Here is a 25,273-nt window from a genome sequence, read left to right on the forward strand (position 1 = left end):
CTTGAGCCACATCCCCAGCCCTGCATAAGTAATTTTTTTTTTTTTAAAGAGAGAGTGAGAGAGGAGGAGAGAGAGAATTTTTTAATATTTATTTTTTAGTTATCGGCGGACACAACATCTTTGTACGTGGTGCTGAGAATCGAACCCGGGCTGCACACATGCCAGGCGAGCACGCTACCACTTGAGCCACATCCCCAGCCCAGTAATTTTTAAAATAAAAACTATTTTGGCTGGTGGCCATCTACTCTTAGAACAAATCAAACTAGCTCATAACCCTGATTTCACCAAGGGCAAGATATCTGAGGCCTGCAGTTTTTGTACAGTGAATCAGAGATAAATAAGACTGTGCAGTAGGGGAGAAGATAAAACAATACTTTATAGAAAATATAGAAAATGGACATGTTTGTTGTCAAGTACAGTGTAAGGTAGGGAGGGATGCCACTGGAAACACTTCTTAGAGGAGGAAACTTTCAATTAGGCTTAAATAGATAGGTGAAGTTTGGAGATGGGAGACTTATCTCAGGAGGTAGGTAGCTATATTGTGTTAGAAGGGACATTGAAGAAGTTGAGATTAGGAGAGCCAGGTTGAGATTACTACTTTGAAGAGTTTGCATCTAAGGTAAGGAGCTTGAACTTAAATCTGTCAGTGAAGGGGAGTTATTAAGACTGTGTTTTGAGTAGCACATTTAGATCATTAGCTTAATCTGTTATGAAGGATGAGTTGGTAAAGCAAAAATAGGAGACTTAAAAGCATAGGTTAGAGGCAATGAGATATTCCTTCTCCACCTTTTATTGAGTTAGTTTGTTTATGTATTTCTTTATGTTTTGTAGTACTGAGGATTGACTCCAAGGCCTTGCACATGTTAGGCAAGCATTCTACCACTGAGCTCTACTGTTGGCCCTTTTTATTTTATTTTGAGACAGAGTCTGGTTAAGTTGCCAAGCCTGGACTTGAACTTGCAATCCTCTTGCCCCAGCCTCCTGGAGTGTTTGGGCTCATGACACATATTACTGCTTGTAGATTTGGGGATTGAACCCAGGACCTCATGCATCCCCAGCCCACAAAATGTACTTTTTTCTTAACTTCAGCTCTCACCATTTGAAGGAGTAATGTAGTCAATTGTACCATGTTCCTGTCCTATCCTTAGGGTTCTTCTTTTTTTTTTTTTTATGTGTGTGTGTGTGGTGCTGGGGATTGAACCCAGGGCCTTGTGCATGCGAGGGAAGCACTCTAACCAAACTGAGCTATATCCCCAGCCCCATCTCTTTTTTTTGACCTAACTATTTAGCATTTTGCATAGCTGCTACTCAGTTACCTGTACAGGGAAGGGACTTGAGGGTGAGAAGTTATGCCTACGTTGAATGGAAGGATGTTGTTTTCTGTACCTAGCTCTGGAAGCTTATGAATGATCCCTGAGCAAGAACTGGTGAAGATTTAGTTTTGAGTCCTTGGGAAAGTCTAAGTCTTTGTTTTCTCATCTCTGAAATGGTGATAATATTTTTTTTTCTTGCTTCATTAACCTGTTAGGCTTAAATGAGTTGGTGGACAAAAGAATGATTTGTGAAGAGTAAAGTGCTATGTAAATACAAGATAAGAATCTCAGCTTGCATATAATTCAATGTATGAACACATGAATTCCCTAATTGAAACAATGCTCTTGCTCCCTGTAGGGAGTATGGATCTTGTTGTAGTTTAGATAACCACTCTAATACCATCTTGTAATTGTATTTGGGAATTACAGTTGGGTTCAGAATGACTGAGATTTGATTGCTGCTGAATTTTTTTCTCTATTTGCTCAAAGTTGGTGCGCAAGAAGTATGTGTTATCCTGCTTTCGAGATGCCCTTGTGAGGCATGCCTCCCTGGTCATACAGCTGGTGGCTCAGGATCAGAGAGTCTGCATTCACTTCATAAATATCCTTTTTGGTGAGATTAAAAGGAAACTTAGCATGACTTTTGTGTGGATAGCATGTGTATTTACTTTTGGGGATCTTGGGGAATGATCTTGGGATAATGATTTAGACTTTTTGTAATGTAACAGTTTATTAGCCCATTGTTTTGTCATAATGATGGAGATATGGCCCCCTTTCAAAGATAGGTGATACAGCTATATTTTATGGTAATTGGCCTTACTAGATCTAAAAGGTTAGTAAAAATGTGAAGATGAGTATGGGAAATATATAATTCTTCAAAGAGTCCAGTCTAGATTTTTCACAGGATCAGAAGGCTTGGAATGGAATTGGCTGCCCTTGATGTGACTGATCAAGTTAATTCACTTCTCTTGTGCCTTACAAACATGTTTCTCCTGTGCCTGAAGGAACACATGTTTCTTCATGTGTAAAATGAAACAGATTAAATTGTACCTGAGGTCTCATCTTTTAGTATGATTTTGATTTCCAGTGGAATGAATCATTTTTGGGAAGAGGGCATTTAATTTGTATTGGGTGCATCTGTATGTTAGAAGCTTTTCAGCCTTTTCACTGCCAAGGCAATATTTAAGGAAGATAGGATGATCCTCAAGGCTCAGGGAGGTCATAAACAAATGGCAGAGCTGGAATTTTACCCTAGATCTGTCACAGACTCTAGAGCACAGTTTTTCTGCTGTGCCACATTAAGTGTTCTCATCTTTTTAAAGCTAGAGTAGGTCATTGAAATTCTAAGTGTTTGATGTTAAGGGTAGAATTTAACTGGGACATTGCTTAAGGTTGCTAGTTTTAGAATCCGCAGCATAGCTTTGTGGGTTTGTTTCTCTTAAAAGAGAACCATTAACCATTCTTTTATTACTTCTCTCTGCACCAAGGACTGTTATGCAATGTAGAAGATGGGAATGTAACAGACCTCTGTATTGAAGGTAAGGTGAAACTGCATTGAAATCTGGGAGTATTAACTTGAATTGTAGCTTCATTACTTGTGAAATTGCCCAGTTAGAGACAGATAAGGAGAACTCAATTAGGTGTTAATCATTAAAATTCTACATTTCTTTATTGGGCGTCTACTCTGTGCTAGATACTATATCAGGCTAGGGATATACAGATGGATAAGATGTGGTCTCTGCCTGCTAAGAGTTTACAATTTGGAGAAGAGATTTATTGGTAAATAACTAGTTGGTTAGTGCTACTATAAAGACATGGTACTAAACTTTTTTGTTTGTTTTTGCCATGTTGGGGATTGAATCTGTGGCCTTGTATGTGCTAGGCAAATATTCTACCATGCTTGAGCTACATCCTCAGCCTAACTCTTTTTATTGTTATATTTTCACATTGGTTTATTGAAATTTGTGAACACACAGATGGTGATTAAAGCTGAGGAAGTGCATACGTTAACTTATAAAGGGGCCCATAGAGGAAGAAGTCAAGAGCATTAGGTGGGTGGAGTCTTATAAAGAGAGAACTATACTGTTTAGGATCCAGGAACCATACCAGTTATTGATTTCTTTGGTGGGGGGTACTGGGGATTGAACTCAGGGACACTCAACCACTGAGCCACATCTCCAGACCTATTTTGTATTTTATTTAGAGACAGGGTTTCACTGAGTTGCTTAGTGCCTTGCTCTTGCTGAGGCTGGCTTTGAACCCGTGATCCTCCTGCTTCAGCCTTCTGAGATGCTGGTATTATAGTCATGTGCCACTGTGACAAGCCCATACCAGTTATTTTTTATTTTTATGTGGTGCTGAGGATCGAACCCAGTGCCTCACACTTGCTAGGCAAGTGCTCTACCACTGAGTCACAACCCCATACCAGTTATTTTTAAAAATGTTTTTTTAGTTGTAGATGGACACAATGCCTTTGTTAATTTTTTAATGTTGTGCAAGACAAGTGCTCCATTATTGAGCTACAACCTCAGCCTCCCCCATACCAGTTATTTTAATAGGGGGAAAATACTTCAAAGAATTTTTGAATTGTTAAATAGATAACTGAAGAGGCAAAAATAAAACAAGTTTTTATAGATTTAGCAATTACAGAAAGTTGCTTCTACCCCTGAGGCTGGGAAAGCAAAGCGAAGAGACTAAAAAATTAAAACTCAAAAGTATGGAGGAGGGGTCCTCTATATGAAACTCAGGGGATGCTACTTGGATGTTGCTGGGTCTTTGAGTTTGGAGGAAGGATCCCATGGGCCTGGGACCCAGCCCTCAGAGGCGGGCCACTCACCAGTTAAAAGGGATATATCTAGGGGAAGAGGGTTGAAATGAAGGTGGTTTGGGAAAAACTACAGACTGTATTCAGCTGTTGTTATGGGAAGGCAGTGATATTGCCTGAATAAAGAAGTATTAGGCCAATACTCATAGGACTAGGAAGCAGACAGTAAACAAACAGTAAAGCCAGAGGAAACAAAGAGGAAGGAGTAGGTCCCTTCTTCCTACAAGTTGCCATCTCTTTCTATTGCCTGTTGGCAGAACTTAATGGGGGCCAGCTAGCAAAGAAATGTGGTTTGCAGAGTTTCAGCCCCAGTATCCCAAAGACAAGTATAGAAGGATGGTATCATAGCTTGGATCTGGAATGTCCCCCAAAAACTCATATGTTGAAGACTTAGTCCCAGCTGGTGATACCATTGGGAGGTAGTAGAAATTTTAGGAGATGGGGCCTAATTGAAGGAAGGAGGTCATTGGGGGCATGTCCTCAAAGGGTTTATGTTGTGCCTTCCTCTTTTCTCTCTTTCTTTCCTTTGTTTCCTGGCTGACATGGGATAAGCAGCTTTTCTCTGCCATTGCTTTCCACCATGATGTGCTGCTGTCTCACCACAGGCCCAGAAACAATGGAGCCAAGTGACTATGGATTGAAATCTGATTTTTTTTTTTTTTTTTGATGGTGCTGGGCATTAAACCCATGACCTCCACACATGTCAAGAAAATGCTGTACCACTGAGCCCCATCCCCAGCTCTGGATTGAAATCTCTGAAACCATGAACCAAATAAATAATTCTTACCTTTTTTTAAGTTTATTTTATCAGGTCTTTTGTCATAGCAATAGAAAGCTGAGTAACAGGGCTGGGATTGTGGCTCAGCGGTAGAGCGCTCACCTAGCACGGGCGGGACCTGGGTTTGATCCTCAGCAACACATAAAAAATAAATGCATTGCGTTGTGTCCATCTACACCTTAAAAAAAAAAAAAAAAAGAAAGAAAGAAAGAAAAAGAAAAAGAAAGCTGACTAACACAAAATTGGTACCAGAAGTGAGATGTTTGCCGAGATTATATCTGACCATGTGTTTCCGAAGCCTTTGGAACTGGGGTTTTGGGAGGAGTTTGGAAGTGCAGGATAGAGAAACCCTAAAATGTAAGCAGAACTGAATGAAAGATTCTGGTGTGAGCTTGGAAGACCAGATGGCAGATATGAATATAGACCATAAAGAGGGCTCATGAGATTTTTAAGATGGAAATGAGGACTCCATTGGGAATTGGAGTAGAGACCATATGAGTTAAACTATGGAAAAGAACTTGTTTATATTTTGTTCATGCCCTGAGACCATGTGAGGCTAAGTTTAAAGATGATGAATTGATTAGTCTGATGAAGGAAATTTAAAGACAGCACAGCATTCAAGTGGTAGCATGGGTATTGCTAGCTTTATTCAGAGTTTCAGTAAAAATCAAGAGCAAAGAACAGAATAGAATGTTTTGAAAAACTTGCAGTTTGGCAGAAAAGAATTGCATGTAAATTAAGGCCAAGGAAAGTGTCATTACTGAAGAGATTAGCACTGTTAAAAGGAAGCCAAAACAAAAACAAAAACAAAAACAAAAACAAACAAAAACAAAAAAACCCCCCAAAAACAAAAAACAAAAAACAAACAAACAAACAAACAAACAAAAAAAGGAAGCCAATTACTTTGCACCAGGACAGTAGGAAAGATGCCTTGAGAACATCTCTGGAATTGACCAGATCCCACCCATCCAGATTCAAGGGTATAAAAGTTTAAACTTCTTTGAAAAGCTTTGCTTCAGTAAAAGAGCACTGGAGTGTCTTGCTTTCAGGGCCTCATAGAAAGTCTCAGGATTTCTTTCATCATGCTCAGCCATCCAGGGCTCAGAGGTTGCTGCAGCCATGGTCCAGTGGGGTCTGGCTTCTGCTTTTTCTGGCATCAGACACTGATATCATCCATGTAGTGTTGATTTTGCAGGCATGAAGAATGAAAGAGTCACCTGGCTTCCATCTGGATTTCAAAGGAAAGCCTGGAAAGCTAGGCAGTATATGCAGGGTGGGAGTCCCCCAGGTGTTCCCTGAGAGGGCAGTATATGAAGCTGTGAGAGTGAAGCAGAAGCCACAGTGAAGACCCCAGCACATTAGATAGGCCAGGAACATGAGGAAAGCTGTAGACAATGACCAAAGCCAGCCCAAATACGTGATCATGTGGCTTGTAGCTGGCAAAGCTGTAGGGGCAGGCTGCCCAAGCCCTATGGAGTTCACATCATGTCACCTGTGTGCTCCAGTGCAAGACATGGAGCTACGGAATTTTTTTCCCTGCTGGATTTGGTCTTGCTTTGGTCTGACCCTTCCTTATTATTCTGTTCCTCCCTTTTGGAATTGGAATGTTTTCCCTGTACCATTTCATGTTGGAATTATATAACTTGTTTTTAATGTTCTGGTTTTTTTTTTTTTTTTTTTTTTTTTGGTACTGGGGATTGATCCCAGGTGGACCTACTATTGAGCTATATCCTCAGTCCTTTTTAAATTTTTTTTAATTTTTAAAAATTTGGGGGCATACTGGGGATTGAACTCAGGGGCCCTTGGCAACTGGGCCACATCCGCAACCCTATTTTGTATTTTATTTAGAGATAGTGACTCACTGAGCTGCTTAGCACCTCATTGCTGCTGAGGCTGGCTTTGAACTTGCGATCCTCCTACCTCAGCTTTTGTAGCTGCTGGGATTACAGGCATGTGCCATTGTGCCTAGTTACATTTTTTAATATTAAAAAATAATAATTTTATTAGTTATAGATGGACACAATGGCTTTATTTCATTTGTTTATTTACTTTATTATTTTTTAATATTTATTTTTTAGTTGGACACAATACCTTTATTTTGTTCATTTATTTTTATGTGGTGCTGAGGATCTAACCCAGGGCCTTGCATGGGCTAGGCGAGCGCTCTACCACTGAGCCATAACCCCAGCCCCATTTGTTTATTTCTTATGTGGTGCTGAGAATTGAACCCAGTACCTCACACATGCTAGGCAAGTGATCTACCACTGAGCCACAAACCCCCGCCCCCCAATTTTTTTAATTTTGAGAAAAGATCTTGCTAAGTTGCCCAGGCTGGCCTTGAACTTGCAATCCTCTTGTCTCAACATCCCAAGTTATTGGGATTGCAGCTGTGTACTACCCTGCCCAGCTTGTTTTTTGTTTTTACAGGATCTCTCAGGAATTTGTTTTAAATTTCAGAGGAGACTTTGGACTTCAACTTTTGAACCATGATAGAACTTTTAAGTCTGTGGAGACGCTTAGAGATGGACTGAATGCATTTTTTATTGTTTGATGGGCATTAACCTTTTGGGGCCAGGGTTAGAATATTGTAGTTTGGATCCTGGGTTGAAGGCTTGCACCCCTGCTGGTGGTACTACTGAGAGGTAGTAGAAACTTTAGAAGATGCATGCTAGTTGGAAAAAGTAGGTCATGGTGGTGTGTTCTTGAAGGGTATCTCTTGTTCCTACTCCCTCCTCACAACGCTTTCTGGCTGCTTTCCTCTATCATGCTCTTCTGCCATGATGTACTGCCTTACAATAGATCCAGAAACAACAGGACCAAGTGACCATAGACTTCAACCTCTAGACTGTGAGCCAAAATAAATCTTTCCTTTTTTAAGTTGATTTTTCTCAGTTCTTTGTTACAGAGATGGAAAGTTGACTACTACGAGTGGCTTTGAAGCTCAAAGATAATAGTTTAATAATTGGCTCTGTTCATCCCTTTGGCTACTTGGTGTCAACACTTCTGCACATATTTGAACTCCCTTAGAACCATGACAACTCTATTTCTACCTATTGAGATGCTGCTATCCTTTATACATATACTTCTTACAAACAAAGCCATTTTCACTATCTCCAATATAAGGAGATGAAAAGTTCAATAATAATTATTTTAATTTCTGGATACATAAATGAATCCATCATAACATATATTTCTTTTTTTTTTTTTTTTTTTTTTTAAATATTTTATTTCTTAGTTTTTGGCAGACACAACATCTTTGTTTGTATGTGGCGCTGAGGATTGAACCCGGGCTGCGCGCATGCCAGACGGGCGCGCTACCACTTGAGCCACATCCCCAGCCCAATAACATATATTTCTGGGGCATGATAATTATTATCAAATTCAGTCACAGTTCCATCTGTATATTCCATTACCTAAAGACTACATTTCAAAGTTAAACTTCAACAAAACTTTTATAAAGAAGGAAAAGAGGAACTGGGCACATTGGCATATACCTATAATCCCACACCTGTAATCTCAAAAAAATAAATAAATAAAAAGGGTTGAGGATGTAGCTCAGTGATATAGACCACCCTAGTGTTCAATCCCCATACCAAAAAAAAAAAAAAAAAAAGGAAAAGAAGAAATAGTTAATATGCACACATGAAAAGTTACTATAATCATTTCTATAAGTAGTTACAAGTGTGTGGTTAATATTTATAGTTTCCTTGTTAATGATACCAGTTCTATCTTTCCTTTGCTTTCAGCCAGGATCTTACCCGGTCAGGATATTTACCTGACCGGGTAACCCAAAAACTTCATTTCTGAAAGGTCTGAATCTTCAGAGGCTCTGCCATTTGTCTGTCTGTTTGTCTGTCTGTCTATCTATCTATCTATTTATTTCTGGGAATAAAAATGACTGGGGATGTATCTAGCTCAGAGGTGCTTTACCACTGAGCTAAATCCCCAACCATTTTTGAGACAGATTCTTGCTAAGTTGCTGAGGCTGGACTTGAACTTGGGATCCTCCTGCCTCAGCTTCCCAAGGTTGCTGGGATTATAGGCCTGTATCACCATGTCCGGCCCTGGCTCTGGCTTTTTTGATTGTTAAAGTTTTTCCTTAATGTTTACTATTGAATATGAAAGTAATAAGAGTCATCCTAGATCATCCCTGGTTGCAGACATATTCCCTTTTGCCGTTGTTTGTAGAAATACAGTTTTCCTTCTTTTTTAAAATATATATTTTTAGTTGTAGATGGACACAATACCTTTATTTTATTTATTTATTTTTATATGGTGCTGAGGACCAAACCCAGTGTCTCACACATGCCAGGCAAGCACTCCACTATTTAGCCACAACCCTAGCCCTCCCTGTGTTTTCTAGATCAATTACTCCAGGTTCTAGAATGATCCCCTTCTTCCTATTGGCATAAGGAGCTCAAAAGGTCCGGATGATAGTTATGACTTCCAATTTAATGAAACTATTGTGTGTTCTCTCATGGAAGCATCTTTCCCTTAGGAACTAAGAACTTTAAACTAACATAATTCAAAGTTGTGGAATAGGATATGTTGTGAGCTGAATTGTATTATCCTAAAATGCATATGTTAAAGCCCTAACTTCCATAATGTGAATGTACCTCAGAATGTGAGTGTATTGGGAGATAGGTTAGGGCTGGGGTTGTGGCTCAGCGGTAGAGTGCTCGCCTAGTGTGTGCGAGGCCCTGGGTTCGATCCTCAGCACCACATATAAATAAAATAAAGATATTGTGTCCAACTAAAAAATAAATATTAAAAAAAAAGAAGTGATAGGTTAAAATGAGGCCATTAGGGTGGGCCCTAGTCCAATCTGACTAGTGACCTTATAAGAAGAAGGTGTTTGAACATTCAAAGACACAAGGGGTACACATGCACAAAGAAAAGTCATGTGAGGACACAGTGAGAAGGCAGGCATCTGCAAGCCAAGGAGAGTGGCTTCAGAAGTAACCAGATCTGCTGATAAATTGATCTTGGGTGCCTCTAGAACTGTGAGAAAATAAGCTTATATAGTTTAAGCTACCCCATCTGTGGTATTTTATATGGCATATGGAAATCCTAACAGCAAATCTGAGACAAAAATTCTGCAACCAGTTATTAAGTGTTATAGTAAGAGGACTGATCTCACTTCACCCATTGATTCCCTGCCCCACGTGTTCTGCTATGGGAGACAGCATCATACGTTAATCACTGATTCAAGGAATATATTTCATGTAAGATAGAAACCAATCTTTTCAGGTATCTTCCAAGTAATGCCATAGCTTTCTTCAGAGCCCTTCCACATTCTGTTAGGCTAGCTGGTTCCGGTGATAGAATATGGGACAAGAGTATGAGTACCTTGCTGCACTGCTCTTACTGTGAAGTGAGTTCCTTGACCAAAGTGATATTGTGTGGAACACTGTAACAGTGAACAAGATATTCCAGGTAAAGTTATAAGTTTACAAATGTGTTGCTGGCAGAAGTATTATGGCTTGAGAAGGCAAACCCATATTCAGAATACATGTCTATTCCAGTGAGGACAAATCTGTGCCCCTCCATGATGGAAGGGCTATAGCGCAATCCATCTGACATCACGTGACTGGTTGATCTCCTCACGTGGTGAATGGTCCCATATTGGGGGCTTAATATAGATCTCTGCCAAGGGCCATTTAGGCATACCATGGTAGCAGTAATCAATTCTGCCTTGATGAGAGGAAATTCATGTTGTTGAGACTACATAGCTTTCAATTATACTACCATAGCCATTTGGTACTTGGATTTATACCTCATGAATGAAGCGTGAGGTAGTTAGGGAAACAAGAGGACTGACATCCATCTCCTTTGCCAGTTTGTCCACCTGATTGTTCAGAACCTCCTCTGAAGTACTTGCTGGGCACGGCAGTGCATGCTTGTAATACCAGTGACATGAGAAGCTGAGGCAGGAGAATAGCAAGCTCAATGCCTGCCCAGGCAATTAGTGGGACCCTAAGGACTGGAGATATGAATCGGTGGTTAAGTGCCTCTGGGCCCAATCCCCAGTACTAAGAAAACAAAATGTCTTTTGTAGAAGAAATTCCTTAGGGAGTATTCACATAGGACATATATGTCTTCATATTTTGTCCCCACTCTGAAAGGTCCATCTTCTTTCTCAGACCTCATTGCCACCAATTCTGTCTTCCCCAAGTCCATGACCAGCCAGCCAAACAGCAGCTGCCCATTAATCAATGTGGTCTGTATGTACTTCCGACCATCTCAGTCCAGACCACATATGAACCACTTGAAATTCTGACCATTGAGTGAGATTTTCTTTCAGGGATACACTTGAATAGGGGTATAATCTTGCTGCCATCAGCTTCTTGTTGGTCCATAATTAGACCTTAAGAACTTTACTGAGGTGGCAAGCACTAGAGGGAGATGCAAGGGTGGAACGAGAAGAACTTGCTATTTCCTCATGATTCCTGTTTGCTTCCTGCTCATTTTCTGTTTCTTGGAGTATTACCTAGAAAGCTGCTTCTTTATCTGGCAGTGACAGAAACTTCCCACATCAGCTGCTACATCTTGTTAGCAGCTTTTCAGCCTTGAGGATCCAGTCTCCTCTTCACTTCTCCAAGACACTAGCAGAAACACCATACAGAAAAGTAGATTTGAAACTGAGAAATAATAATAATTGGCATTTTTTTAGTATATAAAGGAGCAGGCTCTGAGGAAGGTAAAAATAGAGGTAATATAAAGTATTAGTTTTTAACTCTGGCTTCATAAGAGACTTACCTACTGGGCATGGTGGCACACACACCTGTAATCCCAGCAGCTCAGGAGACTGAGATAGGAGGATTGTGAGTTCAAAACCAGCCTTAGCACTTAACTGGGCCCTAGGCAACTCAGTGAGACTCTGTCTCAAAATAAAAAGGGCTGGGTTTGTGGCTCAGTGGTTAAGCGCCCCTGGGTTCAATCCCTGGTGCCAAAACCAAATACATCAATAATTAAAACATAAAGAGACTTACCTGGATAACTTTAAAAATATACATCAATTTTTCTATGAGAAAACATTTTTTTTCTTTTGGTACTGGGGATTGAATCCAGGGACTCTTAACCACAGAGCCACATCCCCAGCTCTTTATATTTTAAATTTTGAGACAGGGTCTCATTAAGTTGATTAGGACCTCACTATGTTGTTGAGGCTGGCCTCAAACCTATAATCCTCCTGCCTAAGCCTCCCAAGTCACTAGCAAAAAAAATATTTTTATATATTTTTTTTAGTTATAGTTAGACACAATACCTTTATTTTATATATTTATTTTTTATGTGATGCTGAGGATCGAACCTAGGCCCTCACATGTGCTAGGCAAGTGCTCTACCACTAAGCCACAACCCCAACCCTAGCAAAAGCATTTATAAACTATTAATATGCATTATATAAATATATAAGTACATTATAAAATATTTAAATATATATTCAAGTATATGTCTGAAGTTCTTCATGCTTAAAATAAAAAGATGTGGGGCTGGGGCTGTGGCATAGTGGTAGAGCACTTGTTTTACACATGTGAGGAGGCCCTGGGTTTGATCCTTAGCACCACATAAAAATAATAAATGAATAAATAAAGATATAAAAATAGAGTCTAAAAATATGCTTCTATAACTTTGACCAAAACTAAAATCTAAAGAAAAAATATTTTTTTAAAAAAAATATAAAGATGCTTGGGCTTTTTTCTTAGAAATTCTAATTTAATTGGTTTGGGCTGGGACCTGGACATTAGTGTACATATTTAAAAGCTTCCTAGGTGATTCTAATGTGCAGCCTGAGTTGAGAATCACTCATATAAAACAACGAAGGAGCCTGAAATCCTTTAGTTTGCATGTACACTCATAATTTAATGGCAGAGACAGAAAAGACACTTAAACCAAGCATGTCACTGCCCTACACTGACTTTGACCTGAAGAGTTGTGAGGTGAATTATGAGCTGGGGGTGTGTTCTGCTCAGTGTTGCTGTCATGTCTCCTCAGTTCTTATCCAGCTTGTGACACAGCTGAAGCAGGAGCAGACTGTCCATTGCCTACTAGATGCGTGCCACAGAGAGGTCAGTATACTGCTGTGGGTTCTTTTTTTGGTACTGGGGATTGAACCTAGGGGCACTTAACCACTGAGCCACATCCCCAGCCCTTTTTATTCTTTATTTTGAGACAGGGTCTTGTTAAATTGCTTAGGGCCTTGCTGAGTTGCTGAGGCTGGCTTTGAACTTGCCATCCTTCTGCCTCAGCCTCTGAGCTGCTGGGATTACAGGTATGAGTCACTGTACCCAGCAAGTCGTGGGTTCTTGAGGCCCCTCAGAACCTTCAACTTCTGTTAGAGCTGATCCAATCCCTTTTTTTAAAAAAAAAAATTTTTTTTAGTTTTAGTGGACATAGTATCTATTTAATTTTTATGTGGTGCTGAGGATCGAACCCAGTGCCCCCTGCATGCTAGGTGAGCACTGTACCACTGAGCTACAGCCCCAGCCCCCAATCCCTTTTTGAATAGGTGGGGAGATTGAAATCCAAAAAGGAAAAGGGACTCTTGAGGTCACTGAGTTGGTGGAAGAAAGAGCCAGAGCTAGGATTTGGGGCTTTTTATTCTGTTCCAACACTCTTTGCAGCTTTCAAGGTATTCCTCTCCCTTCAGTCTGCCAAGTGCTATTTCCATGAGATGAGTCCCATCTTTCTGGTTCAGTCATCCCATGACCCATTCTTTGTATCTTTCTAAATACAATATAGATTTCCTTGATGTATTAATCAGGGAAATATGTTCACTATTTTGGTTTAGTGTTTTTATTTGGCTTTGAATTGTGTACATTGCTTTGTATGGAAGGCATTTGCTTTTATCAGCTTCTAATGTAAGAATTAAGTGGGCATGCTTTTTTAAACATAATAAAAGAATAAATAGCAAATTTTGTATTATGTTTATGATGAGGAATAATATTAGAGTCACTTTTTAATTTATTTTTTTATTGGACACGATAACTTTATTTTATTTATTTATTTTTTTTGTGGTGCTGAGAATTGAACCCAATGCTTCACACATGCTAGGCAAGCTCTACTACTGAGCCACAACCCCAGCCTGAGTCACTTTTTTTTTTTATTTTGTAAAATATAAATGTTCATCTTAACACAATCAATAACAAAGCATTAACTATAAATTTTATTTAAATTATTGTAATTACTTTGTGATTAATAATAAATCAGATTAAATTCATGATTGCTTAGATTGGTACTTATCCTCATGAATATAGCATTTAACATTTATAGAGCACTTTCTATATACTAGGCACTGTTAGATGATTTATTCATTTATTTATTTATTTTTGGTACTGATGATTTAACATCCCCAATACTTTTTAATTTTTATTTTAAGACAGGATTTTGCTAAGTTGCCGAGGATGGCCTTGAACTTTCGATCCTCCTATTGGAGTTCACTGGGATTACATTTGTGTGCTACCACACCCAAGTGTTAGGTGCTTTATATGCACAAACTTATCTGTTTCCACCAACAACCCTATGAAGGTGGTGCTATTTGTTATTTCCTAATAGAGGAGTTAGGAGTCTTGCCCAAAGTGGTATAACTAGTCAGTAGGAGAGGTGAAATATTTACTGTTGACTCCCACTATAAAGCATTAAGCAATATGTCTGGCACATAGATTGCTCAATATTAGTAGCTATAGTAATGCTGATGATAATTTTATTATTTTATTTCTGCACTGAGCAGTTTTGTCTTTATGACATTTCCACCTTGTTTCTGGTTCTATAGGAGGAAATATTTCCTAGTTTTTAAAATATTAAATTTTTTTTTAAATATATATTTTTTAAATGTTTATTTTTGTTTTAGGTGGACACAATATCTTCACTCTATTTTTATGTGGTGCTGAGGATTGAACCCAGTGCCTCACTCATGCCAGGCGAGCGCGCGACCACTTGAGCCACATCCCGAGCCCAAATATTTTTAAATTAAAAAAAAAAATTTTTTTGTGGTTGATGGACATTTATTTGTTTATTTATTGTGCTGAGATTTGAACCCAGTGCCTCACTAATGCTAGGCAAGCTCTACCACTCTACTACTCTACTTACAGCTATAACTCTATCCCAATATTTTCTAATTTGTATTCAGTTTAACAAACGAGTACTGAGCTAGATATGTACTAAGGACTCTGAGAGGAATTTGAGTTAGTGTCTTTCCTTTGGGAGTTTCCAGTTTAATGAGATGGATACTTAGTTTTAAAAAGCCAATTATAATGAGAGATGTACATAATACAGGCATTGGGGTGGGTAGGGCAAGATCCGTTTTTGTGGGCAGTCTATCCTGATTCTAACTGACAGCGGAGTATGATCATTTTCTGTAGCTGTGTAGCATGCCTTCCATGCGAGGCAGCCTGGCCACCCTGACTCTTCTTGGCAAGTTGGTGGATACCATCCCTGCCTTGGCAGACAAGCTTGTAATGGAGCATGGTGAGTGACCTATGGGGAAGATCCATCCCTACCCTTTGCCTGCTTTGGTCATACTGCCAATCTGGGTGGCCCATTCACTGTGTACATCTGGAAAGTCATTACTCTCCTTCTCTAGCCTTCAGTATCCACACCTGCAAAATGTGCTCCAAATTGGACAGTTTGAAAGAGGTCAATTTTTAAAATCTGGTCTTGGGCAAGTATACTCATTCTTTTAACATAAACTGATACTTACTATGTCCTTTTGAGGGAAGGAGGAATGAATTCTGGAATATAGAAGCACTTCTTTTTCATAATTGAAATGAAAGTAAATATCTTATGGAGGATCTATCCAAGGAAAGATTGCTTAACTTGGTTAAACTTTGCTTTCTATTTTCTTTTCTTTTCTTTTTGGTTTTCTCTTGATGAAGCACCCAGAAAGTATTTATTGTGTGTGTGTGTTGGGTGGGGGGCGGTTATAGGGAATTGCCTCATTGGGAATAAGAGTTTGGAGTTTCAGGTGGCAGTTGACAGGGATGGTATCCAGGGATTGATTTCTCCCTGCTTTTTGATTGTTTTCTGGACAGGTGGCCTGATGGAGCATCTGCTGAGAGCCTTGGTATACCCCAATGAAGGGGTTCAAGCTTCTGTCTGTTACTTGTATGGGAAGCTCTACTCCTCACCCATGGCTGCTGAGATGCTTTCAGGCCATTTTCGGGAGAAGCTGTGTCCTCTCTTTCTTTCTACTGTGGAAGGTGCCCAGACTAAGGAGCTCCAGATCAACTGCTTGGGTGAGACATGGAATTGGAGAAAAAAGAACAAGTTTCTGAGGTTTTGCTTGAGGCCTTGAGATATTGGATGCTCTAGTGGTGGGGAAATTTGCTGTTATGCAAAAGGTAGAATCCAGGAGTTTGGAGATCGGATGCATAGACTGTGAAAAATGCCTAAGAATGTTGCCTTTGGGAGAAAAAGAAGAAGGAAAGTAGGACAACAGTTTTTCTGCTTTGGGTCTTTACTGCCTATTCTCGTGCATCCTATACTTGCTGCCAAGTTAATCTTAAGACTCTACAGCCTATATCCACTATACATTCACTTTCCTAGCCAGAAAAATTTCCCATGGTCCTTTCTCGACTCCAAGGTAGAGTCTAGGTTTCTCTGCCTCTTCTTCAAGGCTCTTTAGGAGCCTCAGTACCAACTTCCAGACTCTTGTTCTATTACTTACTTACATAAATACAAAAGAACTATAAGATGCTTTGAGAAGGAAACTTCTGTATTTTATTCCATTTTAATTTTTGATGCTGGGGATTGAACTCAGGGTCTTGTACATGCTAAGCATGTGTTCTACCACTGAGCTACAACACTAACCCCAGTTTTCATATTTTACGTAAAGAAGATGTGCACTGTGATAGGTGAATGAATGAGGGTCTATTTCAGAGCAGGAGCTATAGGGAAAAGCACAGTCTATGAGTGATGGTGGTTCATCACAATTTGGGTTAAGAGCTCTGTTTTGAACAGTCCAAACATATATAGTGAGCATTTGTTCTGCATCAGGCTCTGTGTTGGGCTCTGAGGTCAGAGCTGACTTCTGTCCTTGGGAAGCTCATAGACCAATGTGAGAGACAGACATGGACAGTCCAGTATGATGAGTACTGGCACAGAGGTGCACCAGAATAACGCCTGAATACATGGTATCTTGGAATTGGGCATTTTAGAGCTAAAGTGGGAAAGAAAGGGCCCTAAATTGAGTCCCTGGTTGGTCTCCAAGCTAGCCAGTGCATAGCAAAGGGAAGTCTCAGTTTTATTAGCTGGGGATTCCTGTTTTAAATACCACCTCTTGTCTGGAACCTTTCCTTCTTGCCCTGATCCCCAGCTAGGTGTGCAGTCACATCCTTTGAACCATTAAGTACTATGGGGCTGATATATATTATCTTATTCATTTATCCTTAAAAATCTGGATCCTTCTAAGCTCTTTGTGATCTAATCCTTATCCAGGTTTCCCCTCTCCTTGTTCTGCACTCACAATAGCCTTTCTTTTTTTAATATTTATTTTTAGTTGTAGATGGACACAATACCCTTATTTTATTTTATTTTGTTTTTATGTAGTTCTTGGGATCGAACTCAGTGCCTCACATGTGCTAGGCAGGTGCTCTACCTTGAGCCACAATCCCAGCCCTCACAACAGCCTTTCTAAACTGAATGTTTCTCCAGGAATACACCAGACTCTCATGACTTTGTATATTCTTTTTTCTACCCAGTAGTTGGCTCTTGTTTCAGGTTCTCATCCTTCAAGATTTGTTCAGATATCTTCTCTTTCTAGAAGCCTTCCCCAAGGCCTCAGGCTGGATTAGAAGCTTCCCCCAATTCCCAACAAATCTCCTGAGCTTTTTTTCCCCAACATATTTAGAATTAATTTTTAATATTCTGACAAGCAGTGTTTGCTCACCTGTTAACTAAGTTATGTATTATGCAGAATGTGTTGGTGGCTTCCCATGATTTCCAGTATAAGGATCAGAATCCCTAACATTGCTTATAGGGGCTTTTATAGTATAATGACCTCTCAGTTGTCATTTCTGGATTTTTAAATTTTTTTCAACCACTGTGGGTTTTTTTCAGTTTCTGGAATGTTGTTCCCTTCACTTTCCCCCTTCACATAGTTTCACCTAATTATCCTTCAGGCTCAACTTTAACTTGCTGGTGAAGGCTTTACTGATCCCTACACTTAGTTAGATCCTCCTGTATCCATTTTCATAAGTCTGACCATTCTTCATTTGTATCATTCATCACAATTGTTAAGTAATCATTTGTGTGACTCATTTTTATTTTTTGTTTGTTTTGAGATGGTGTTGTTTTATGTTGCCCAGGCTAGCCTTTATATTCCTGGCTTAAGCAATCCTCCTGCCTCAGCCTCCTGAGTAGGTGGGAGTACAGGTGTGCACCACAGTGCTCAACTTTGTGTGACGTTTTTTAGGGCGAGGGTACTAGAAATTTAACCCAGAGACATTTCATTATGGAGTTATATCCCTGGCTCTTTTTTTCTTTTTAAATATTTTCTCTATTTTATTTATTTATGTTTATGTGGCACTGAGAATTTAACCCAGTGCTTCACACCTGCTAGGTGAGCACTCTACCACTGGGTCACATCCTCAGCTCTACCTCAGCCCACATCCCCTGTTCTTTTTATTTTTTATTTTGAGACAGGGTCTTGCTAAGTTGCTGAGTTGGCCTTGAACTTGGAATTTTCCTGTCTCAGCCTCCTAAGCTGCTGAGATTACAGGTGTGCACCACTGCACCTATTTTTATCTCTGTTTCCTTTGCAGAAGCATGTGCTCCATTTGTTCAGTCAGATATATATATATAAATATATATTTCCCAGTACTGGAGATTGAACTCAGGGATGCTTTGCCATATTCCCAGCCCTTCCTTTTTTTAATATTTATTTTTTTAGTTGTAGTTGGACACAATACCCTTATTCCATTCATTTATTTATATGTGGTGCCAAGGATCGAACCCAGGGCCCCGCGCATGCTAGGCGAGCGCTCTACTGCTGAGCCACAATCCCAGCTCCCTTATTTTTTGTTCTAAGACAAATTCTCACAAAATTGCTCAGGTTGGCCTCAAACTTGTGATCTTCCTTTTTCAGCCTCCCAAGTAGCTGGGATTATAGGGGTATACCAACTATACCCAATAAAGTAAAAAATATTTTTTGAGTTCCTGCTGTGTGTCAAAAGTTATGCCCGGGGAAAGATGATGTTGTGGTGAAATTGATATTATCCTTTTATCGATGAAATGCAGTTCAATAGGGTGATTTGGGTTACGTTTGTCTTACTTAATGTTGAACCCCTAGACCCTTAAGCCTAGACTTAGTAGGTTCTTATTAGGTCCCTGTGGGAGTGTGCTGGGTTGCAGAAAGCAACCTGGTGCTTAAGGATTCTAACCATTCTTCATGTCTATGGAGATCTGAAGAGGTTTCTCCAGAGATGTCTGAGGCTCTATCTTGGGAGTACTCCAGGAGTACCTGTGCTCCTCTTACCTCTCTTCTCAACCTCTTTGCTTCCTAGGTTTGTTGAGGCAGCTGCTGAAGTATGATCTTTTTGTGTCCATGATCATGAACAAATCTGCACTGGCAGAAACTGCTCAGAGTGTGGAGGGGCCTCCAGGAGAGACCTCACTGCCTTTGGTGCTCAAAAAGGTAGTTATCTTCTTTTTCTTGGTCTCTAGTTTCAATAACAATGGAACCCAAGTACTTCCTGGGTCTGTCCTCATCCACCACACCTTTTATCCATTTCTAAAATGTCTTATTTTTTATTTATTTATTTATTTTTATGTAGTGCTGAGAATCAAACCCAGGGCCTCACATATGCTAGGCAAGTGTTCTACCACTGATTCACAACCCCAGCCTCCCCCAAAATGTTTCTTACTGGCCATAATAGATATGCTATTAGAAGACTCAAAATAAGATTTTTTTCTGTTATAAATTATTATTCAGTATCTATTTCTTCACATCTGGACTGCCTGAAAATGTAGAATACTGTAGGGAGCCACTCCAAATGCATGTACCTTTAAGTCCTGATACTTACAGGGGATTTTATAGTATAATGCACCACTGGGATCTGAAAGATCACTGTAGTCTGGTATGTTAGTGTCATGAGTCCTGACTTGGGCTCTTCCCTCGCTGGGATAACAAGGCTTGGCCCTAGGAGTAGTCGGCACAGAGGGGGTTGGGTTATACTCACTTATTCCTTTGTAAACCTGACCCCTTGCCTCATTTGAATAGCTTCTCCCCAATAAAAAAGTCCAGCACATATTCCTCACCCTCTTTTTGCCTGCTTGCCCCCTTTTGGGTAGCTGAGGCTAAGGAATGCTCACTGAACCCAAAGAAAAGGTACTTTCTGTCTGTGTCTTATTTAGCTTAAATTCACTTGGAAGACCCTGACTGGTTATGTTGCGTGATGTGACAACATACAGCACAGAAACAAAGCCACCTCAGTTGTTTTAGGGATAAATGTCCCAGCTTGGCGCTGAAAGTCCCTTTATCTGGACGGTGTGTCTCCTTGAGCCTCATCTACCTGTGCAACCCGCACTCCAGCCTTAAGTAGCTTCTCCCTGGTCCTTTTCATGCTGGGTCATTCTGTCTGTGCTGTACAGGAGCTCTTCCCTCTCCCTGTAGCCTATTTCCTCTCTCATCGTTGATCTGATTCAGCTCTAGGCCTGTAGGGCTCCCTGTTACCCTGGCTCCTTTAGGCAGAATGTATCCTCTGTCATAATGCTTGTCTCACCATATTGTGGTTGATGGACTTGGAGCTTCTTCAGAGTAGCACCTAAATCTGGTGTTTTGCTCCCCAGTGCTCAGCACAGAGTATAGCAGAGCTGTATATTCTCCTGTTATCAAGTGGTTAGAACATTTCAAGGGTTGATTGACCAGCAGTGGGGCTCCTTCCATAGGAAGGAGGAGGAGCTCTAGTCAGAAGTGATGAAAGATCAGTTGGGTATAGAATAAGATCCAAAGCAAACTGCTCCTCTTTGTTTCCCTGGGATGCTTCTAGAATGGTCCATGCAGGTCTGTTTATTTAAACCAGGAAAGTTTATATCAGGTCCTTGAATTCATTTTTCTGCTTTTATCCAGGAAGTCCTGTTATCAAGTGGTTAGGACATTTGATCCTGACTCCAACAGGGGTACAAGGACTTAAGAAAAGGGTCTTGCTGCTTCACAGTACACCAAGGCAGCATGGTGGTAGCAGTGGCAGAGACTGAAGAGTACACTTTCCTGGGGCAAGATTATTTTGTAAAGACAGAAATATTGGTTTTGGGGTCCTACTCTCCGTCAATACATTGAAACTCTTATTCCATTACAACTTTGGATGATTAGGGTTTATTTTATAATCCGACCAGTATGACTGGGGCTAAGGGAGTGAGGGAGGAACTTGCATTGGGCACAGAATTTAAGTAGGAGTTCAAAAATACTCAGTAATCAAGATACATAATATTTAAAAAAATAAAAAAAATAATAATACAAAGGCTGGAGTTGTTGTAGCTCAGTGGTAGAGCGCTTGCCTAGCATGTGTGAGGCACTGGGTTCAATCCTCAGCACCACATAAAAATATAAACAAATAAAGTTATTGTGTCTATCCACAACTAAAAATATCTAAAAATATAATGCAAAAATTGATGAATAAGTTTCAAAATTTTAAGTAAAGATAATATTGGCATGTATCTTTATACCTCCATTCTGGCATTTTTGTAATGGCCAGAGTCTAATGCTGTTCTTTTCTGCACTTGGGTAATGATCAAAACTTTCTCCCCAAATTCATGCTATAGGAGTAGGTTGTTAATGTTTGTGTTCCTGCTGTTGCGATATTGATTCCTTCATTTTGTCAAATACCAGGCATTAATGTGATACGTCACTGTCTATGTTAGGTACTGGGAACATCATGGTATATAAACAAACTTTTTGCCCTAGCACAGTTTACAGACTAGTGAGTAAGGCAATTACTACATGACTGAATGAACAACCAAAGTAATTACAAATTGTGGTAAGTGCTGAGAAGGAAATAATGGGACGAGGTAGCCATGGAGAAACCACTTACAGGTTGAGTGGTCAGGCAGGGCTTCTCTTAAGGGATGACTTTTGAGCTGACAGTTCAAGAATTAATAAGAAATGACATGAAGAGTGGGCAGAAAAGCCTTTAAGGCAGGAGTAGCAAATCAAGGCCAGAGGGAGAGAAGGCCTCAGTGAATTCTGGAAACTGATGGAGTTGGTTGGCTGGCTGGTGGGTGGGAGGTGAGGGAAAGTGGCACAAGATGAGGCTAGAGATTAAGCAGAGCAAGTCATGGAAGCCCTGATAGGTCATGGTAATTATATATATATATATATATATATATATTTATTTATTTATTTTGTACTGGGTCCTAACCTAAGGGTGCTTTATCACTGAACCGCATCCTCAGTCTTTTTTGTTTTTTAGTTTGAGACAGGGTCTTGCTAAGTTGCTTAGGGCCTCACTAAGTTGCTGAGGCTGGCCTTGAACTTGTGATACTCCTGCTTCAGCCTCTGGAGTGGCTAGGATTATAGGTGTGTGCCACTGTGCTCAGCTCTGATGGGAGATACTTTACCATCAATGGTGTGTCATAGTTTAATTGGTACTATTCTTTTCTTAAGAAAATGTGTGCCAGATGTGGTGGTGCACACATGTAATCCTAGATAACTGGGAGGCTGAGGCATGAGAATTGTAAGTTCGAGGCCAGCCTTAGCAATTTAGTGAGGTCCTAAGCAACTTGGCAGGTCCTTTCTCAAAAATTTAAAAATGTGCCTTAGGGGCTGAAGTGTAGCTCAGTGGTAGAGCATTTGCCTTGCACGTGTGAGGCACTGGGTTTGATCCTCAGCACCATATAAAAATAAAAAAAAAATAAAGGTATTATGTACATCTACAACTAAAAAAAATATTTTAAAAAATGTAGCTCAATGGTAAATCACCCCCAGGTTCAATCCCCAGTACAAAATAAATAAAGAGAAAAGAAGGGGCTGGGGTTGGGGCTCAGTGGTAGAGCGCTTGTCTAGCATGTGTGAGGCACTGCGTTTGATTCTCAGTACTGCATATAAATAAATGAATAAAATAAAGGTCCATCAACATCTAAAAAATATATATTAAAAAAAGGGAAAAGAAAATGTGCTACCCATTAAATGGTACATAAAATAGCAGTTTGCCTTACATCAACAACATCTTTATATATACATATTTTATATATATATATATATATATATATACACACACACACACACACATATATATATATTATATACATATATTTTTTGGATGGACCTTTATTTTATTTATTTATACACAGTTCTGAGACTCAAACCCAGTGCTTCACACATGCTAGCCATGAGCTCCACCACTGAGCCACAACCCCAGTCCCCATGAATAACATCTTGATGTAAAATACCATATGTTATTTCCTTTAGAAAAGAGACCAAGATAAAGAATAATATCTAAACTCCTTTGCACACTAATAAAGTAGGTGTCTGCTTGTAATAAGACAATTTTGACGTATAATGACATATTATGACAGAGATGGGTTAAATCTGCTGTCTCCAGATGCTTTTCTTCCGAACGTGAATAGACTTGGTCCTTTTCCTTCGAAGCTATATAATCAGGCACACTCTACCTTTCCTGGTGATATATGTGCTGCTTGCTGCTAGGCATTCCCCTATAAAAGATCAGTTCATGTTATATTTAAAATCTGTGGTTGCAATTGATTCTTTTCTTGTTTCTGGAAGTGTTAGGAGCCCTCCTAATGGCTGTAAAATACTCAGTAATCAAGATACATAATATTAAAAAAATTAAAAAATAATAATACAAAGGCTGGGGTTGTAGCTCAGTGGTAGAGCGCTTGCCTAGCATGTGTCTAGTAGGAGTTTGAATGTCAGAGAGCAGTGGAAATTCATTGGGAGGTTTTGAATAAAGGGGTAACCTGATCTAAAATTTTAATGGGGCACTCAGGTGTGGGAAGATTCCTATATTTGAATGTGGCTGAATTAGATTTCTGCCTTAGTTTTGTCACCTCTTAGCGGTGTAGTAAGTAACTTACCTGGTGAAGGGTCCCCAAGACCACCTCCAGGTGGGATGATTCGCTAAGAGGACTCAGCATATAGTTATACACTATGTAATGATTTATTACAGTGAAAGGATACAAAGAAAAACCAGCAGAAAGAAAAGGTACATGGCATGTGATTTGGGGTAAAACAAGCACAAGATTCCAGAGTTCTCTTATAGGGGGTCACACAGAGCACATGTAATTCCTCCAGCAATGAATTGTAACACATGTGAAACATTACCTACAAGGGAAGCTCATTAGAATCTCAGGGCCCAGTGTTTTTGTTGGGGTCTGGCTGATCATGGAAGTACCCTCTGCCTCATACATACCAAAATTCCAGACTCTTGGGAGGGAAGCAGGTATTCAACATGTTTGTTCAAATGTTTAGTCACACACCCTTATCAGTTCTGGGAGTGGTAGGAACCCTCCTAAAATTCAGGTTCCCAAATCAGCCCAGGCTCAGTCCTGCAGGTAGGCCTGTCTAATTATAACTTCCTCAGGCATGCTATGTATATGTTCATTAAAGTGAAGATCATAGTGGAACCTTCCCTTCTTATGTCACCAGCACATATATCCTGGTGATATATGTGCTGCTTGCTGCCAATATCAAACCAGGTGAGGGCTTTCAAAGTACTTTTGTCAGTGAAGACATGAGCACTACTTGATGGTGGTTGTAGTGTTCTTTGAGTGGCACTGGTGGATTTTACATTATGAGCTTTCATTCTGTTTCTCATCAGTGTACTTCACAGAGATTCTTTTCCAAAATTGATGTCTATTTTCCTATGTGCTGGGTACCATATAGTACAGGAGAGATAAGAGGTAAATCAGGCTCCTGCCCTGAGGCACTGGGGCTGGGTCCTCTGATGCTATCGGTGGTGTGACTGGGGTATTTTTTTTTCCCTGACTGTTTCTCCAGTTTCTCCTCTCCAGAGATGAGACTCTGCAGGTGGCCAGTGCCCATTGTATAACTGCAGTGTTGGTCCACTCTCCAGTGAAGCATGCCCCAGCTTTTATCCATGCTGACATCCCAGGTAAGGAGGCCCTCTAATCTTCTCCTCCATGGACCCCATGGTTTCAGTTGGAGCCCTGAGGATCACAGCAATGGCAGCATCCTTGTCAGGGGATCTTTGATAGCTTACATCAAAGAAATGGGGTGGGTACAGGGTCAGTTTTAAGTGAAGTAGGCTTCATAATTTCTTTATCCTCTTACTACATATTTCTTTATATGATCTTGAGTAATTTGTTCCTGCTTTTTGTGATTTATTTGAATTTCTAGGAGTAAAACCTAGTGTGGGATAGAGAAAAATCTGTAGGTCAGAAAGG

The 25,273-nt window shown here is 39.9% G+C and overlaps 1 protein-coding gene across 1 annotated transcript in view; it reads left to right on the forward strand.

Annotated features, from left to right (window-relative positions):
- Positions 1-25,273, forward strand: part of Mei1 (meiotic double-stranded break formation protein 1) — a 79,354-nt gene that overhangs the window by 1,642 nt on the left and 52,439 nt on the right. The window contains exons 2-8 of the mRNA XM_076855440.2: positions 1,803-1,926; positions 2,801-2,851; positions 12,911-12,984; positions 15,277-15,382; positions 15,946-16,149; positions 19,417-19,547; positions 24,867-24,981. Of these exons, the coding sequence (XP_076711555.2) occupies positions 1,803-1,926; positions 2,801-2,851; positions 12,911-12,984; positions 15,277-15,382; positions 15,946-16,149; positions 19,417-19,547; positions 24,867-24,981 (805 nt within the window). The remainder of the gene's footprint in view (positions 1-1,802; positions 1,927-2,800; positions 2,852-12,910; positions 12,985-15,276; positions 15,383-15,945; positions 16,150-19,416; positions 19,548-24,866; positions 24,982-25,273) is intronic.

The sequence above is a fragment of the Callospermophilus lateralis genome, chromosome 4 (assembly GCF_048772815.1).
Source record: "Callospermophilus lateralis isolate mCalLat2 chromosome 4, mCalLat2.hap1, whole genome shotgun sequence".
Taxonomy (NCBI): Eukaryota; Metazoa; Chordata; class Mammalia; order Rodentia; family Sciuridae; genus Callospermophilus; species Callospermophilus lateralis.